This window comes from Equus przewalskii, chromosome 3, assembly GCF_037783145.1.
Source record: "Equus przewalskii isolate Varuska chromosome 3, EquPr2, whole genome shotgun sequence".
NCBI lineage: Eukaryota > Metazoa > Chordata > Mammalia > Perissodactyla > Equidae > Equus > Equus przewalskii.
In genome coordinates, this window is record NC_091833.1 from 78,652,397 (window position 1) to 78,671,995 (window position 19,599).

General features: G+C 44.2%; 1 protein-coding gene across 12 annotated transcripts in view; it reads left to right on the plus strand.

The window, feature by feature from the left end:
• LNX1 (ligand of numb-protein X 1) overlaps nucleotides 1-19,599 on the plus strand; it is a 178,441-nt gene that overhangs the window by 126,068 nt on the left and 32,774 nt on the right. For all 12 annotated transcript variants that reach the window (XM_070614914.1, XM_070614917.1, XM_070614918.1 and 9 more), the window contains 2 exons: nucleotides 14,790-15,031; nucleotides 15,544-15,696. In XM_070614914.1, the coding sequence (XP_070471015.1) occupies nucleotides 14,790-15,031; nucleotides 15,544-15,696 (395 nt within the window). The remainder of the gene's footprint in view (nucleotides 1-14,789; nucleotides 15,032-15,543; nucleotides 15,697-19,599) is intronic.

Consider the following 19,599-nt stretch of genomic DNA (forward strand, 5'->3'; position numbering starts at 1 on the left):
AAAATGAGTCAGGTTTGTTTGAGTAGCGGCCACTCCAGGGAGAGGCCAGCTTGGACGAAACCTGTGGTGCAGGCGAGTGTTTGATGTGAGGAGAGACGGTCTGTAGATGTCCTCAACTACAGAAGCCTTGTCTAGAGCAGCGACTGGGCCAAACCCAAGAAATCGAGCAGGGCAATAGCCAAAAGTCAGCCTGGCAGGAGAGAGGAAGAAAAAAGAGGTTTTCAATTACCCAACGAGTAAATAATAGAGTCAGCGTTTCCTGCAAATAGGAGCATCTGCTTCCTCCCCTATTTGCCTAACACAATTTTGGGGAAATGAAGTATGATTCATGGAAGAAGTAAGGTTATTTCTTTTCAATATATTGAAAAGGAAGAGGAAGCTCATTTAGCAAATAGAAACGGGATGGAAAAATGGGATTTTTGTTTCATGCAAAAAGATTGGACACAAAAGAGCCAAATATCTTCACATGACATGTGCTCAAACAGAGTGCGAAAGAACACACTTTTCCAAAATCTGAACGTCGAGTAGTGCCTCCAGGAGCCCAGAAAGGGCTCGGGGAAACTCAGGCATTTCAGTTATCCTAAGAGCTGCAATGGAATGCACTTTGAGGAACAAAGGAAATACTTTAAATGTGGTCTGGGAATGATTTCCACTCAAATGTCATACCACCTTCTCCCACTCACATCTCCGTGCCAAGCTGTCACCTCTGGACAGCCCCTGGGGTTGGGCAGACTTCACAAAAACTCAAGGCACTGCAAAGAGACTCATCCCAAGTGGCTGGAAAACTAGGCCGCTTTCAGAGCTGGTCAGAAAACCTCAGTGGGCGGTCAGCTCCAATGTTTAGAAACACTGACCATCGTGAAATCCACCCTTTCCCAGTTACCCTCAAAGTATTTCCCAGTCCATCCTGAAATAGACAGCACGGTCCATCCATAGCCCGGCTTCCCGAAAATGAGAAGCTAGACTTTGGTCATTTCTAAGTGTTTTAAAAGTAAAGATAATTCTGAATGGAGCCAAGAATTGCAAGGACCAAATGTTAGCCAAGAAGAAGGTGACCTCCCCACTGCCACCACACACCCCCCCCAATCCACGGACAGTTGACGGAAAACTCAAATCATCTGTGGCATGGGAATTGTCTGTTCTTCCTCCCCCAAATTGTCCAGAAAACAGCTCCATTACCCCATAGATGCTGGAGACTCACAGAATGGGTAAACTGTTCTGACGTCTCCGTGAAGAATTGACCTGGCGTGTGGACTGTGCCCGAGCCCTCAGCCATCCCTCATGAACCACTGTCAACCCCACATCTGGTTCTGGCTTTGGAATTCTTAGGTGTCGCCCCGGGGAGCAGCACTGGCATTTATCAGGCACTCCTGGCTCTCTGCTGGGCTCTTCCTCACTAAACAGTGGAGTCGATTCTTTGAGTTGCTGGGAAGTCCTGGAATGTCATACAGTTTGGGTGTGCAGGGACAGCTGCGAGGGGCTGTGCTGAAGCAGCATTTTTGGGTGGCCCCATGGATGCCCTCCAAGGGGGCAGCATGTGAGCACATACACTGGGAGGCACCTGAAACCACAAAAACCCCCACCCAGCTCGCTTCTGTTTCTCTTAAATCTTTGGGCAAAACGTATGAAAAGAACAAGATGCAATAGAGTACCATGGCGGAGAGCAGCTTATTTGGAGTTGCGACTATGACTTTAAACTCTGTCCCTGCCACTTAGAGGGTGACCAGCTCGGCCTGGTTTGCCTGGGACTGACCCAGTTTTAAAACCGAAAATCCCGTGTCCCAAGACCCCAGTCAGTCCTGAGCAAACTGGGACAGCTGGTCACCCTGGATACTGCCTGTGACCTTGGACAAGCGAACCTTTCTTTGAAGTTTCCACATCTGCAAAATGGGGATACGAATCCATCCACCTCGTTAGGTAGTTGTGAGGATTAAATGAATATGAGGTAAAGTGCCGAGAATGGCCTGACCCATGTTAAGGACTACGTGCGCTAGTTATTAATATTATTATAGGATAGCTCGACAGTTATGTACAGGGTTTAAATCAACAAAATCTCAGACAGAGGTATATTTGACTTTCAGCTCCTTTGTTTTCATGCTGTGTCACCTTGGATAAATGACTTAACCTGTCTGAGCCTCATTTTCCCCATCTGTAAAATGTCCCACTAGCTGGGGCAGTGTTTGACAGGCTAAGCCCCGCCACCATGCCGGTGATAAAGACCAGGCACAGAACAATGACAGCTCAGGTAAGAACAAGGTGAACTCCTAGCCAGCATGGGATTGATAGGTCTGCTGCTTTTCTCCCGACAAATCCTGTTTTCCTCCACGAATGCTCTGTATTTGTACTGTGCATTTGAATACATATCTGAATGCCTGGGCCGAGGGGCTCCCTCTAGAGGAGGGATAAGTAAATCATCTGCAGGTGCCCACCTACCCAGACAGGATCCTTTTAACCTTCTGCCTCGTAGGATGCTTGGGCCACACCTATTCTTGAGATAATTAGGTTATTTTTGGAGAAGAAGAGTGGCAGGGAGACCAAGCCTGAGGGCATGTGGGGACCCCTGCAGTTGCCTCCTCCCACCCCCGAGCCTTCGAGTGTGCTCCACTCACAGGTGGCCCTGTGGACAGGGCGGGAGTGGAGGCACAGGCAGCACGAAGCTCACGGCTCATGCTTGTCAACTGCAGGCCTGAAGAAGCCAGCTCGATTAGAACAGGCTGCCCTTGCCAGCCCTTGCAGTACACATGCCTCAGCGCAGCCACGCAGGAGCTGGCAGTGAACAAGATCTGTAGTAAGGGGTATAAGGTTATAAATAACCTGCTTCTAATAATCTCTTTTTCCCTGCCTCCTACGTTGCATTCACCTCTGAATCATCAGCCACCAGGGTGTGTGGCATCTTAGTCCTAAGATGCACACCTCAGTTAAAAGGCCGTCTGCCTTGGGTTCAAATCTCAGCCCCTCCACTTACCAGCTGTGTCTCCTTGGGCAAGTTACTTAATCTCTCTGTGCCTTAATTTCTCATTAGTAAATGGTGACGGGGATCTTCGTCATTGGGCTGATGCGAGGACTGAATGGGTTAATACGTTTAAAGCACATGGAATAGTGGCTGGACCACAGTAAGCATACTGTAAATGTTGGCTGCAATGATAAGTTACTATATTATTTACTTGTCAGTTGAAATTTGAAGGGTAAAAAGAGGTAGCCACAGACTGTCTTACAGACCCAACTCTGTAAACTAACAGAAAACGTAGACAGAAAAGGAGAGCCATTAACATTAGGTAAAAGAATGTCTACTGCTTCCCTGCCTGCCCCCAAAATAAGAACTGAGACTGTGCAGAGACGGACCAGCTGTTTCTCACGCCTGCACAGCACCAGGCGATCTGTCCCATAAGAACCTGTCAGCATCTGGGGTAAACTGAGTCAAGCGTGATTGCTTAGGTTGTCATCGGATGATTTCCTGAGCTGATTCTATCTTAAGAGCAACTCTCCCCACCTCATCCTGCCCAAGTCAAGGGACTGGGGTTCTGACTGCCCAAAGCTTGGCCTGCGTTTTCACCTCGCTTGCCAATTTGTTTTTGATTTCGTCTTCCTGGTATTCATTATCACGTGAGGCAGGAGCGGTTGGAATTGCTAGGGACATTTTCCCCAGCGGTTTGGAGGCAGAAGAAAGGGGCTAATGAGATGAAGGAGTGTGTGGCTGGTGCTGATGTAAGACGCCCATGGGTTCTCCAGGGTGAGGGCCTCTCAGGCTGGAGTTCATGCTCAAAGTCTAAGCTGACTCCCAGAGGTGGGCTTGCCCACCTGGTGACCTCTTTTACTTATTAACTGATGTTTACTTCACCCATGACTACACAAAAGTGCTAATGACTTTTTTCACGTATGGTTTCTGGTAGCTACGTGAGTGGCCATGTAATTCGATCCCAGGGAACATGGATTTTAACTCAGAGGGGGAGAAAAAGTGATCCAAACAAGGAAGAATGACTTTCCCGAAGGTTCTTAGACCAAAGAGAGATTTACGAAGCTGCAGGTATAGCGAGTGAAATGTAGAAAATAATTACCCCATCTGAACTCAGAAAGTTCCTGAAATGGGTCCTGTGCTCAGGACCAGGCTGCCTGCAAACCGGAGAAATCGTATGAATAGAAGTTGCATTGCTGTCCCTTGCATCTTTTCCAAGTAACATGATCAGGACTTAATTAGCAAGGGCGGGTCCTGCTCCAGGGTGGGCTCAGTGAGCTCAAATGGGACTGTTTTGGAAGATGATGACTGATGCATTTATTTTTATCTTAAACACAAAGCTTTCTAGTGCCTTGCGTTAAGAGGGTCTTGAAGTATTAGTTATCCCGTATTTGAAATGTATGGCCTGCCTTCTTCCAAAAAAAGAATCAAAGTCGCCTGCAGTGATGAAAACATATCTGGGCCAGAACAATTAAAGCCTCAACAGAAAGCATCTGCTAAAAGGAGAGAGAAAAACTAGCTGCTCCCAGGATCTCTCAGGCTGCTCTGCCACACGTGGTGGACTCCGTGTCCGCGAGCTCTGTGTGCACAGTGTTGGGGATTCAGCGTTGAGCAAGACAAGCAGGACTTTGCTCTCATGGAAGCTATATTCTATCAGGGGAGACAGTCATTTAAAGGGAAGCAAAAACATCTTTGGAAACTTATTTTGTGTAAGTGCTAGGAAGTAAAAGCGGGTGACTGGCAGCGTAGAAGGTGGTCGCCTTTAGACTGATGTCCACTTTAGACAGAGTCTCTGTGAGGAGGTGACTTTGGGCCTTCCACTGTCAACTTCATCTTCCTGCTCCCTCCTCCTTCCCCTGTGTTGGCATCAGACTTCTCAGTGCCCACTTATCTTCTGCCCCTGTCAGCATGGCTTAGCTCTGCTGAACCCCAGAAATTGGAAAATGAACTAATGGCCAAATGTCCCAGGTTTTATCCCCAGCACCACCTCCAGCATTTCTCCTCCTCTTTGGTCTCATTTCAGCTCTGTTCTTTCCCTATCCATGCCACCTGGGACAAAGTCTTCACTGAATCCAACATTCCTGGCTCCTGCCCTGCACTTGCATCCTTGGGACTTTTGAATGTGGCATTCATACCTAGTCTGCTAGACCAATGTCACTCATTTTCCTAGACTCAGCTCAGATGTCACCTCTTCTGAGAAGCCTTCCCTGATTACCCCAGGCAGAGTGAGTGGCCCCTTCCTCTGAGCTCTCCCAACACTTGGTTCATACCTCCATCTCTCTCTGATAATGTGGTGTGGTGGTTTTTCTGTTTTCATGTCAGTCTTTTCAAATGCATCCACTGTGTAGTATTTTTCTTTGCATCCACAGTGTCTCACATTATGCCTGATATAAAAATTGTGCTAATTACTGCTTATTGGGTTGCTGCTACTGTTAGGCACTCTGCATGAGTCTTTAAATCTCACAGTAAATAACATTCTTGTGCCCATTTTACATCTGGGAAATGAGACCCAGAGGAATTAGGAAACTTTTCCAAAGTCTCAGACCTACGATTCACACCTAGATGTTTTAAACTTGAAAGCCTGAGCTTTTTTGACTGCACTGTGCCATCTTTCTCAGGAGGCCCTCCATAAGTGTTCATTGAATGAAAAAAAAATGTATTTCAAAATCACTCACCCCACTGTCCCAGCATAATCCATCAAAAGAAGGTATATGATAATTGTTACTCTTAGTCCTACTATATGCATAATAGATTTAAGACCCAGACCAAATAAAATCCCATTAAAGTTATTAGAGAAGTATGTGGGAAAAAAGAAAGAGAAATTGAAAACAGTCTTCCTTTCCCTCTTTCCTCTCATTTTTCTCATCTTGAGTTGGAGTGTAGGGAAATGAAAAGGAAAATGATGGCTTGCTGAGGGAAAAGGGAGAACTATGTGTCATCAGGGCCATGAGGGTGAATCTGTCATCTCCCAGGTTGGTAATTTCAATAAACAGAAAACAGAAGGGTGACTGCTGCTCAGTGCAGTTCAATTCGACACACATTCGCTGAGTGCCTGCCCTAGGAAATGCAGATGGCGTGCGGACCCTCGGAAAGGTCCCCAGGTACGCAAGACTTTACCCCTTTCCTCCAGTCCCGTATAGCCCTGTGGAGCAAGACGTGCCCAGAGCTACCCCGTCAGCCGAGGCAGAGTTGCTGTGCCTTGACCGTTGGCCTGGAGTGACGTGCGAATCCGTGAGCCAACCCTTCCCCCAGCACCAATATGAGGACACCATCTTGATCCTACAGGGATACAGTTTTCAAAGTTGGGTTCTAGTGGCTTAATTATGGAACTAGACTAGCACCGCCGCCCCCCCGCCCCCCCCCGACTCCTTTGGAGCTTGCGTTCCATAGAGAAAAATAAAGGGAAGAGGAGGTACGGATAGAGGTGCCAGAAAAGCAGCTGCCGTTTGAAATAGGGTGGTCAGGGAAGATAGATTTTAATCAGAGACCTGAAGGAGAGGAGGGAGCAGACCAGGAGGGCAGCTGGGGATAGCGTGTTCCAGACGGGACAACCGTGGAACGAAAGCCCCTGAAGCAGGAACACGCAGGGCAGTTTGAGGACCAGCAGGGGGCTGAATGAGTGAAGGATGGAGGCGAGGGCAGAAGTAACAGGGGACAGAGAACACAGGGTTTGCAGGCCATTGCAAGGACTAACATGATACAGTCTATACGGAAACTGAAATATGGTGATATATACCTGCAGTTCACACAAACTTGTTAGCCCAGATGACCTCAATAAAATAATTTAAAAATAAAATTTAAAAAGTTTATTCAAAAAAGGAAAAAACGAAAAAGACCTTCTATTTTAGTAAGATGCAGAACCATTTTTAAAGGGTCCTTTGGCTGCTCTGTTGAGAATAGGTGGGAAAGAGGAGCAGGCGTAGAAGCAGGAACGCGTCTCAGGGGGCCGTTGCAATAATCCTGGTGTTGAAGATGGTGGCGTGGACCTGGGTGGTGGCAGTGAAAGTGAAGAGAAGTGGTTGGATTCGGGTTAGATCTTGCTTGATTGTATTTGGAGTGTTGAGAGAAAGAAAAGAATCAGGGATGACTCTGAGGTTTTTGGCCTGAACAACAGGAAGGATGTAAGGTGCTTTTTAATAAAAGGGAAGATGTGGGAAGAGCTGGTTTGGTAGGGAAGCTTAGGGCATTTGGATATGTTAAGTTGAGATGCCTATTAGACTTGTAAGTGAAGACGTGGAGTAAGCAGTTTGATAGATGAGTCTAGAGAGCAGGGGAAGGTCTGGGCTGGAGGCCAGGCCGTGGGAGGAGAGAAAGCATGGAACCCCACAGCCTGGATTCAAATCCCAGCTCTGCTCTGTGTACTTGGGCATGGCTTTCTTTCCTTCCAGCTTCCATAGCCTCATCTTTGCAGTGGAGGTGGTTCAACTAACATTACAGGACAGGACCGTTGGGAGGCTTAAAGAAGACCTTGTATGTTAAGCATAACACACAGCACATAACAGATCAATAGACATTAGCTGGCTTCTTCCCAACCCCCTTCTGGGGTACCAGACCCTATAGTGAGGCCATGATTGATATGGCTCAGGGAAGGCCTGGAATGTCGGCATGAGGAGTTGGGACTCGATCCTGTAAGCAGTGGGAAATATTTGCATGGGAAGCTTTTGGGTAACAAGAAATTGTGTTGATGTGGTTAGCATAGATTTGATGGGGAAATGTGGAGGAAGACTGGGAGCAGGGAGACGGGCTAAGGTGTGTGGTATGGTGTCAGGAGGACCAGGGTGGTGGGTCTGGAGATAGAGTTGAGAGCCAAGCACACTTGACCAAAGCCCACCCTCAGTCTGCAGGGTCACCAGCACCCTGACAAAGACTGTCTCTGAGCCAGAGCACTGCCGGTTCCTGAGGCTCCCAGTAGCCTGTCTCCCAGTTGCCTTGACCAAGGACACAAAGGAGAGTCTGTCGCTATCTCACAGCGACTGTCTCCTCTCCTGCAGCAGTCTCCCAGCCTGGCCCTGGGTGCCCACTTTGAGCAAAGTTTGAGAGTCACTCATCCTGTTCAGTGGAGCAGCTGAAACCTAAGACCCAGCTGTTGGCAGGGAAACTCACTTCCCTCCAGAGCCCCCTCATCTTGATTCTCTTTGCCTGAAAGAATGAACATGTCCATTAGGGTTGAATGGCTCCCTTTCCCATTATATAATAGCTTTGAGCAAGTGATTAGCTCTCCCATGGGTGAAAGACAAACAGTTGAGAATTCAGTCTCATTCTCCAACTGGGATCAGAATGGGGCTTGGGCAAATAATGAAAGAGAAGCCCTTTCTGGGGCCATCCCTCCTATGCATGCACACATACACACCTACACACAAGTGCAGAGCTTACACACATACACACCTGCACACAAGGGAAGGAGCTTGGGGCAAGAGAAAAAGGAGGGGAGCGTTGCTTCCTGGAGGACTGAAAAGAGAAATGGGTCTAACCTACCCACATGAGCAGTTTTTTTTATTCCCAGAGGCTGGAATTTGTCATCCCTTAAGATAGATCTGGCCTACAGATATGTTTTGTTTGGCCCACACAATGGTTTTAAAAATTTTGAATTTGTTGCCAACTTTTAAAAATCAAGAGGTTTCACTTTAAAAACTGGATTTCAGCTTTCAAATTGCTCACTCGAGCAACAATGGGTTGCTCGTCTTTTTTTTTTTTTTAGGTAGAATTGACATATAATATTATTCATTTCAGGTGTACAACATAATGATTTGATATTTGCATATATCAAGAAATTATCACCATAATAAGTCTAGTCAACATCATCAGCATACATAGTTACAAATTTTTATTTTAGGGATGAGAACTTTTTAAGATTTGCTTTCTTAGTAACTTTCAAATATGCAATACCGTGTTATTAACTATAGTCACCATTCTGTGCATTACCTCCCCAGGTCATATTTATAACTGAAAGTTTGCATCTTTTGAGCCCCTTCACCCGTTTCTCCCACCCTCATCCTTGCCTCTGGCAACCACGCATCTGTTCTCTGTTTCTATGAGCTTGTTTTTTTGTTGTTGTTGTTTTCTCTTTTTAGATTTCACATATAAGTGAGATCAAATGGTTTTTGCCTTTCTCTGTCTCATTTATTTCACTTAGCATAAGGCCCTCAAGGTCCATCTATATCATCCCAAATGGTAAGACTTCCTTCTTTTCTATGGCTGAATAATATTCCATTGTGTATATACCACATTTTCTTTGTCTATTCATCCATCAGTGGAAACTTAGCTTGTTTCCATATCTTGGCTATTGTGAATAATGCTGTAGTGAACAGGGAGTTGCATGTATCTTGTCTTCAGATGGATACCCAGAAGTGAAATTACTGGATCATATGTTAGTTCTATTTTTAATTTTTTTGAGGAATCTCCATGCTGTTTTCCAGAGTGGCTGCACCAATTTGCATTCCCATCAACAATGCACAGGGGATTTTTTTTCCCTCATCCTTGCCAACACTTCTTGTCTTTTTGATAACGGCCATTCTAACATGTGTGAGGTGGTATCTCATTGTGTGGTTTTGATTTGTATTTCCCTGATGATTAGTGATATTGAGTATCCTTTCATGCACCTGTTGGCCATCTGTATGTCTTCTTTAGAAGAATGTCTGTTCAGATTGCCCGTTTTTTAATCTGATTGTTTGGTTTTTTGCTATTAAGGTGAATGAGTTCTTTATGTATTTTGAATATTAACCCCTCATCACATATGTGATTTGCAAATATTTTCTTCCATTCAGTAGGTTGCATTTTCATTTGTTGATGGTTTCCTTTGCTGTGCCAAACCTTTTTAGTTTGATGGAGTCTTGTTTATTTTTGCTTTTGTTACCTTTACTTTTGGGTCAGATCCAAAAAAATTATCACCAAGACCAATGTCAAGGAGCTTACCACCAATGCTTTCTTCTAGGAGTCTACGGTTTCAGGTCTTATGTTCAAGTCTTTAATCCATTTTGAGTTAATTTTTGTGTATGGCGTAAGATAGTCGTTCAGTTTCATTCTTTTGCATGTGGCTGTCCAGTTTTCCTGACACTATTTATTGAAGAGACTGTCCTTTCCCCATTGTATATTCTTGACTCCTTTGTCATAAATTAATTGACTGTATATCCATGGGTTCACTTCAGGCTCTCTATCCTGTTCCATTGATCTATGTGTCTGTTTTTTTATGCCAATACCATGCTGTTTTGATTGCTATGACTTCGCAATATAGTTTGAAATCGGGGAATGTGATGCCTCCAGCTTTCTTCTTTCTCAAGATTGCTTTTAGCTATTCAGAGTCTGTTGTAGTTCCATACAAATTTTAGGATTGTTTGCTCTATTCTGTGAAAAATGCCATTAGAATTTTGATTGGGATTGCATTGAATCTGTAGATTGCTTTGGGTGGTATGAACATTTTAACAATATTCTTCTAATCTATAAGCTTGGAATATCTTTCCATTTATTTGTGTCTTCTTTAATTTCTTTAATCAATGTCTTATAGGTTTTGGTGTACAGGTCTTTCACTTCCTTGGTTACATTTATTCCTAGTTACTTTATTCTTTTTGATACAATTGTAAATGGGGTTGTTTTCTTAATTTCTCTTTTTGATAGTTTGCTGTTTGTGTATAGAAACGCAACTTATTTTTTTTTTCCTGAGGAAGATTCGTCCTGAGCTAACATAGAAACACAACAGACTTTTGTGTGTTAATTTTGTATCCTGCAACTTTAATGAATTCCTTGGTTAGTTGTAACAGTTTTTTGGTGGAGTCTTTAGGGTTTTCTATGTCTAATATCATGTCATCTGCAGATAGTGACAGTTTACTTCCTCCTTTCCCATTTGAATGCCTTTTATTTCTTCTTCTTGCCAAACTGCTCCTGGGCTGGTCTTCTTGAGACAATGATCAGCAAAGGTCTGTAGAAGCTGCTGCATCCTTCAAACGGTACAGGGCTGCTCACCACGATCCCCACTGGCCTGCCCTCCCTCATTTCCTCACCTGACTAGCACATGAGTCTGCAAGCTGTGGTTTAAAGTAGGATCAGACTGGGCAATTAATGACCTCAGTGTGAGGAGCAGACTCTACGTTTACCTAGTTCAGAAGTGAACTGAGAGAGAAAGATTGTGAGGGGAGTTAGATCAAAGGGGGGTTGTGTCGTTAGCCAGACTGTTACGGTGAGGGTATTGTGGTTCGCTTTCCTGTGGACTTTTATTCTTCTATCATAAGTGAGTAAGTTCACCATCAGAAGGGAGTCCTCCCCTGCAAACCGGCTTGTGGTTCCTGGTTGGCTGAACTCAGCCGAGGACACCCCGTCAGAGCCTCTGTGAATTATGCCCAGGGTCCCTCCTGCTTCAGCTCAACTCCCGTTTGTAGTAGTGAACTCACGGACTCAGGAATTTTTGCAAGAAAGGGTTTCATTTTCTTTTCTTGCTCCATCCCCTCTTTGTAAAAAAGACAAAAAGTCCATGGCACACCCTGTGTCAGCTTTCTTATATTAAGAATAATTTGCCTCTGCAAACTTTGATATGGGAGCTCAGAATCCCAACTCCATTATTACAAAAAAACCTGATTTTCAAAGTTGCTTTGTTGAACAGACAACATATCCAAAGTGCATGGTTTGGTTGGAAAGTGGTTTTCCATGTTCCTTGTGCTCATCCTTCAAGTTCATGGCCATCGCCTATCACCACCTGAGAGTACTTAGTGCTCAGGATAACTAAAAGAATAAATCCTGCTTGCTTTGAACACAACCCAGGGTTCACCGTATGTTCCTGTACTGGCCAATGCTAATCAGCTCTTCCCTTCTCCTCTTCTCTTTTCTGCTTGTAAATCAAGAGGCCCCAGCATTAGTCACCACAAAAGAGATAATTAGTAAGTACAAGCTGCTACCTTCATAGATCACTCTGTGCCTCAGTTCAAGCTAAGCCAGGAAGCTAGAGCAAGCAACATTACACAAGTATGGGTCTCTGTAGCAGAACCTTTTTTACACAAGGCTCATGAGTCTGAACATGTAAATCTAGATTCTGTACCCTCCCCAGCTGTTGTAAGGATAGCTATGATGTGAGGCCAAAGGGAAGGCTGCTTACTCATTTTATAAGATTTTCCTTTCCTGGACTCAAATGTGTCTTTGGAACCCCAAGGATTTGAAACAGCAATGGTTTCTTAATGGTCTAGTCTTGGGATTCAGATATTTTTAAATACCTCAACCCTCTTCACGGATGTGGCAGCAGAATAAGATGCCACCTTTTCCCACTGGGGTATGCTATATGTGCCCCTAGAAAGTCATGGCTTGTGTCTTTGCCAGCCATTTGTCCAATTGGAAAATTCATTTCCTGCTCTGGCAGGGTACATAGTCAAGGGCAATGCTGCCCCAAGAAAAGAAAGACTGTTTCCAGTCCAAACAAATAGTCTAGGAACTTCCTTCCCATGCATTGCTAACAAAATATTGCTGGCTTGCATGGAAGTGTTCCACTCGTGTATTTATGACTTTGGAGCTGCTCAAATGCACCCTGGCTTTTATTTTTTCCATCACACAGTGTTTCTTCCAATTTTTCAGTTTCCCATATCAACCATTTTGCTATTTTTAAGCAGAGCAATTCCAAGCCAAAGCAGCTAATCAGAACAGTAAAACCTCACCAATTCAGGCAGGGAGCTTGAACTCTTTCAGTGAGGGAAAGACCAGCATGAGAAGCTGGAGGCCTGTTTCAGCTTCCATAAGATGTAGGGCTGTATAATCAAAGTCCTTTTCTACTGATATTAAAACCACATTTCATCATATCTAAGATGCTGTTGATTATAATAAACATCATATTTTATGCACCAACAAGAAAAGAATTTTAAAAACTGCCACTTGTTAAATTATCCCAAAACACCTTTAAAGATATCCCTGTGATGCCTGGATTGGTCACATCAGACTCTTGTGGCTTTGAAATCCATTCAGATAAGTTTAGTGACCTCTCCTGCCCTCTAGTTGTGTTGTTTGGCATAAAATAGGCCAATCCTTTTGAATGATCTCACAAAATGTACCACTTATCATCTCCTTGAGGGTGTCTTTCTTTCCAAGCAAATAAAGCATTTGCTTGTCTCTTTGCAAGAAAATATGGAATTACCATTCTCATTCTAACGAGATTTGCTTCATCGATATGAAATTTACACACGACTGCTCTGTTTTCGAGACTTTCTTATGTGTACAGTAACTTTTCATGTCAACACGAAATCATAATATAATCTTTTTTAAGACACTTAATGGCAATTAAACTCAATGGCGTAGAACCAAGAGTGGACACAAATCAATGAAAGTGACAAGATGGACACCTGTGACCATGTTTGCCCTGCTCAGACAATATGGCATCTGCATCATGACTGCAGCTTGGCAACAGAAGCTGTATAACCCCATGAGTCACCCATGCATCCCAATCTTGGAGATGTCAGTGTGTGAAAAATGAGCATCTTAGAATGGATTAGTTATGGAAGTAGCTGCAATCTATTGAGAACTTAATATGTATCTGGCAAGGTACTAAACTCTTGACAAGACTTAATGTCAGCCAGGCCTCACAGCAACCCAAGATGTATGGGCAGATTAGGAAGTTGAACCAGGTTAGCAAAATTGTCCCAGATCACACAGCTAGGTGAATTTCAGAGCAAGGATCCTGATCTGGACAATAGCTTTGCTATCTCCAGCTCTGTGGTTCTACAGGCTATACAAACTGTGTGTGCCCATCAACTGCAGGCTGCCATTTGATTCCATTTATTTTCAAGAACATAAAGCATCACTCCGAATAGGCTCTCAAAAGGGTCTTTAAAATAGCTCAACCATGTAAGGTTTTCTGTAATGAATGGATAAAAATAAGTTATAATAGCACATGCATTATATGCAAATGGCCGCTTCTTAAAGGGGCTCACCCATATGATAGCTGCCTTCACGATGACTGTGGAAGCTGGTATGGCTATCTGCAGCCACTTCCTCACCACGGTGCAATGAGAGAGTTAAATTTTTCTAACTAAAACCCTACTGAAGAGCTGAAACGTCTTGCCCAATGGCACATGGAAGTGCATTCATAGCAAAATATGGACCTAGATGAGCTCGAACCTTGGTCTCCTGGCCCTTGGGTTTGTTCTTTAACACAGATGATGAATAGATACAGACAGTTACTGGGTTTTGGGTTTTTTGTTTTGTTTAAGACCATGAATCTTGTTTTACTCCCCCAATGTTAGAAGATGCTACAATGGATAAAATTTTTCAGTCCACAGGAGCCCCCAAACCCTAGTCCTGGCCACTCTGAAACCAGCCCAGTGGTAGAGAACGGAAGCCAGCAAGCCTGCCTCTAAAGAGTAGCAATGCTAAGTCAACTCCTGTGGCTTTGTGGTGATGGTGATTCTGTTTCCATGGACAGTTAAATATGGAATCTGGGAGGAGCTTTGTATTTATATTCAGTGCTTTGGGAACTTAACCCAAAGGAAAGAACTGAGAGTGTGGCTAAGGGCTTTTGTGGTCAAAATAAACACCAGCAAGAAGGAATTATCAAGTCCAACTAGTTAAAGACTACCAGCGTCAAGCCCTAGTCTTGTAGATACCGTGGCAACTTTCATAAATTTGCATTCTAGGGGCCATTGTAGAGAATGTGTTAAGAGAACGTAATAAGCATCTTTTAAAAATTGTTTTCTCAGATCACTAATTTATTTGGTTGGTGGGTATATATTGAGTATCTACATGTGAAAAGGGAGGGGGACATAGAGGTGAGCAAATCCAGTTCAAGCGTGGCAAGCCTGTGTACTTGAAGAGGCCTGGTTGAACAATGAGCAAAGCTGAAGGCTTTTGTGACCTCCTGCTGGTTTTGTTACAGCTGTAAAGGTGCCTCCCACTATGGGCTGACCAAAGACAGGAAGAGGCGTTCTCAAGATGGCTGTCCAGATGGCTGTGCGAGCCTCACAGCAACAGCACTCTCCCCAGAGATTTCTGCAGCTGCCACCATCGCCTTAATGACGGATGAGCCTGGCCTAGACAACCCTGCCTACGTGTCCACAGCAGAGGATGGTCAGCCAGCAAACAGCCCATTGGACTCTGGCCGGAGCAACCGAACTAGGAGTGAGTCAAATGGGTGGTTGTGCGGGAATGGGCTCCTTGCCTTAGGATTGCCCTCTGTGGAATATTCATCGTGGAAAGTTCTAGAAATGTTTTTTTAAGGGGAAATTGTTCTGGCAGTTTTGGCAGCAACCCAATACCCAATTCTCCAAAGTGAAAGGAAACCATGAGTACCTCAGATCATTAAAAATGCGTGTAATCTGACTTGGTGAAAGGGGTTGAAGTTAGACCTCATGATTCATCACTCCCGCAGTGTCAGTACCTTCCCATCCGTGCTGCTCAAGAAAAGTGCTATTATATTCAGTGCAGCCCAGGAAAAAAAAGAAAAGCAGATTTTTAAATAAGCCATACATATTTCATTGTAGAAAATTGAGAAAATACAGATAAGCAAATTCTAGCATCCTAGCACCTAGAAGTAATCACTGCTCGTGTTGTAGTCTATATCTCACCAGAAGTGTACATGAAAGAGGATTTCTATGATCGTACAGCTACTGTCCCTTCTCTTTTCTCCTCAGCACGGCCCTTTGAGCGATCCACTATCAGAAGCAGATCTTTTAAAAAAATAAATCGAGCTTTGAGCGTCCTTCGAAGGACGAAGAGTGGAAGTGCAGTTGCCAACCAAGCTGACCAGGGCAGAGAAAATTCTGAAAACACCACTGCCCCTGAAGGTAAACGAACTCCCCTGCAAGGCTGGATGTGGCTGGGCTTCCAGAATGACTTCAGGGGTGATGAGCACATGACCACCACTCACTTTTGATAACACCTCTCTTCCCAAGGGCATAAAATATTTTTTATCTTGATTAGCCTACTTCTCGCATAAGTAACCAAAGGCAAAACTATTCTCTTTTTACGTAGATTGAGAGAAGCGGTTTTAGAAGCCTTACCTTCAGGTGCTAGCTTAATGCGTTTAAAGAAGGATAATTGTAGTTAAGTGAAAAGCATTTAGAACTGTGCCTGGCACATAGGAAATAGTGTGTGAGTATTCTTATTACGAGTGTGTATGATGTGTGGGTCTGAATGTTTTTCATGCGTTAACTCATCTGATCCTCACAACAACCCCATGAAGTAGCTACTATTATTATCCCTGTTTCGCAGATGAGGAAACTGAGGCACATGGGGGTTACTTAGCTTACCCCAAATTACCTTGCTAAGTGTTGAATCCAGGTAATGTGGCTCTAGAATCCATGCAAAGGAAATTATTGGATCTTTGATCCTGTGTGTTTTCCCCAATCTAAATGGAGCTGAGGAAATATCCTCCCATTCCTTTCTTTTCACTTTATATTAGAACTTTAGAGCAATAATAATAATAGCTAAGAAAAAGAAAAGTAATAAAAATTGAACTTTCCTGTGTGCCAGGTAGTGTTCTAAGCCATTTAGATGTCATAATGCTAAGGGATAGTAATTGTGGTTCTCATTTTGCAGATGAAGAAACTGAGACCCAGAGAGGTCGGGAAACTAGCCCAAAGTCACCCAGCTAGAAAACGGCAGAACTAGGATTTTAACTCCGGTCCTCTAGCCCCAGAGCCCACTCCCTTAACCACTGGGCTAAGTGCCCTCCACTCCTGGGGGTTGGGAGGTAAATCCCACACCACTGTCTTCATCATGCCCTCGGAGAACTTGTGAGCAGTCATAGAAGAGCCTTTCTTGCTTGCTTATCACCTTTTACCCTGCACACACACACACTACATGCGCTTCTACTCTGACCTTGTCACGGTCCTGTAAATACTGTGTCTCTTTCTCTCACTTCCATGCTATTGTCTGACCTTCACTCCCTCACCCCTTCAGCTGCATTCTAATTCCTCCTTCCAGGCTCAGCATAAGCTTTGCCTCCTCCTGGAAGCCCTCCCTGACTCGCTCAGTCCCCTTTCCTTTGTGTGCTCAAAGCACCTATAACTCTATTATAGCAATGTCACCCTTCATTGCCCCTGTACCTATAAGGGCAGGGGTTATTTTTCTGAGCCTTTGTATTCTCAAGGCCAAGCACAATATCTGGCACATAGTAGTGTTGGCTGAGTGTTTGTGCAATGAATAAAAGGGTTATAACTCCCTTCCTGCCGCTCTCCCCCTGTTATTAAAGGGTCCTTAATTCTACTCCATATGAAGTTTTCTCCTGCCTGAATAAGATTTATCTGCATGTTCATTGCAGGAACGTTTTTAATAAGAGATTTCTATGTGCAAGGGACTGGCCCAAGCTCTGTAATTTTATATAAAGATTATAAAATTCACTTTATTCAAGGGGTTCATTCAAGACTGAAAGAAAGGAAAATACCATGAAGAGTGAGATCTAAGTCAGTGACAAGGCGGCCGTAGGGCGAGGAGCGTTGCTGCCCCGAAGGCAGGGGAATCGTGTTTAAGGAGTGGTTTATGACCTGGACGTCGGGGCATTGGATCTTGACCGTGTGTTGGAAAGTAGTGGGAGATGCAGTTATGGCCCGATGAGAAGGGTCCTGGAGGTCATTGAGGAGTCTTGGTTTGGCACAGTGAGCACACCTGAGAGGCTTCTGTAGAGTTGCTGCAGAATCAGAGCTGTGTTTCAGCAAGATGAAGATGGCGGCCTTGCTCCATGTGCTGGGGGCTTAGAATGGGAGAGATTGGATTTCCTCAGACATTCCAGAAAGCTGTTACCCAGAATGGGGTGAAGTATTAAGACTCAGTGAGGCTGGTAGTGATGTCTTTATAGGATTTGTGAGGCAACAAAGCTTTCAAAAATGGCCTTCGAGTCTCATTGCTTCAGACACATGTGGTTAGTCTGGTGAACGCTCAGGGCATGGTTTACCCATGCTTTTTATATAGGTAAAGAGACTGTCTCCACTACTTATCAGCTGTGTGACCCGGCTGGGTTACTTAACTTCTCTAACCTTTGTCATTTCATCATCAGAAAAACATGGATAATGATAATCTACTTCATAGGGTTGTTGTGAGGATTAAACAAAAAGAAAAATGCATGCAAATTGCTTAGCCCAATGCCTAGCATATAACAAACACTTGGTAAATAATGTTATATCCCTTAGTCCTTAGGTGAGGACACAATATTGAACAACTCTGTGTCTTTCCAGACCAATGCAAGTTTCATAGTTTAAAATTTAACTCTTTAAGGTCTCTAGCGTCTCGTGTGTGTGGCTCTAATTAACATCGCTTATAAGTGTGACTGGGTGTGTCCTTTTGGACCATCAAATCAAACATCCTTGAGTGGTTCAGGTTTGGGAGTATGGTTTTTGTGAATCTATTGGGAGGGAAGGTAGAAAGAGGGGGAGGAGAAAGAGAAAATCAATGACTTGATGATTATTTCCAAATCTTTCTTTGCTCAAAATGATTTTTTTTAAATTTCCATTCCCCTTTCGCCGGACCTGTTCCAACAAAAGCTTGTGGTACAGCCTACTTAATGTAATCAAAGCGATTTAAACATTAATTGAACTCAATGACCCAAGTACTGTTAGCACCAGGAACTGACAGATTACGGTGCCTGCCCACAGCCTTACAGCAAAGCCAATCACTTACTTTAAATCTCAGTGGAGGTTAAGGACCCACATTTACTGTGTCTCAGGCTTTCTCTGGCCACTGAATTACTTTATCATGTTCTACAGTACTTAGAAATAATTTTAATTCTGTTTTGTTTCTAGAGAGTTGAGTACTCATTAATGAACTCATAGTTCATTAGGGAAAATGGACTAAGGTCATGGGTTTTGAAAACAGTCACAAAGAGTGCACTATGCAGAACCAGGCCTACAGTTTTGATCTTTCCAGATGACGTAATTAAGGGAGAATCTTAGGGCAAAGTCAGCTGTCAGCAGCTCCAGGAGATGGAAGCATCTCTGCCCTCGACATCTAAACTCAAGCCTTACCAACTCGGGAGGAACCACTGCTTCCACCAGACGACGTGTAGCTCAGCCAGCATTTAATGGCATCCCCTCGGCACACTTCTGTTCAAACTGAGGTGGAGAACAGGACCAGTCGGTGCTGCTGGCTTACAAGTCTATAGGGCAAGTGTCCTGTGGGACTGTTGCCTGGCTGGGAACCCTTGGCTCCAGAGAAACTTGTGGGAGGTGACAGGAGGGCAGGTCAGCAGGAGCCCCGGGTTCTGACCTGGCTCTGAAGGCCACCTAACTTTGCGACGTCCCGCCAGTCACGTCACTTCCCCTCTCTGAGCTCAAATATCCTCATTGTAAAATAAAGGTTTGACTGTTGCTATCAAGCTGCACAACCACTAGAGCAGGTCTTCCACGCGTGGGCACAGTGAGGTAGGGGTAGGCAGAGCTGGGAAGGATTTTATGGGGAAAGAAGAGTCCTCAGTTAAAAGAAAGTTTGAAAATGCCAGCCTAGATGATCTGGGTTTCCTTTTAGCTCTGAATTCAGCGATTCAGGCAGATCAGGAACAAACCTGGCCGTGAATCAGGCCGTTTGACTTCCCTTTATTGACAACAGTGTCTGTAGAGAGGGCTGGTGATTCCCTAAGCCTGAGAAGCAGGGGCTTCCAGAAAGAAATCTTTAAAATGATATGAGAGGGTAGAAGAGCATGTTTGTCCTGTTTTGTCTTGATAACTAAGTGATAAAACTGTAATCCATCCTGTAAA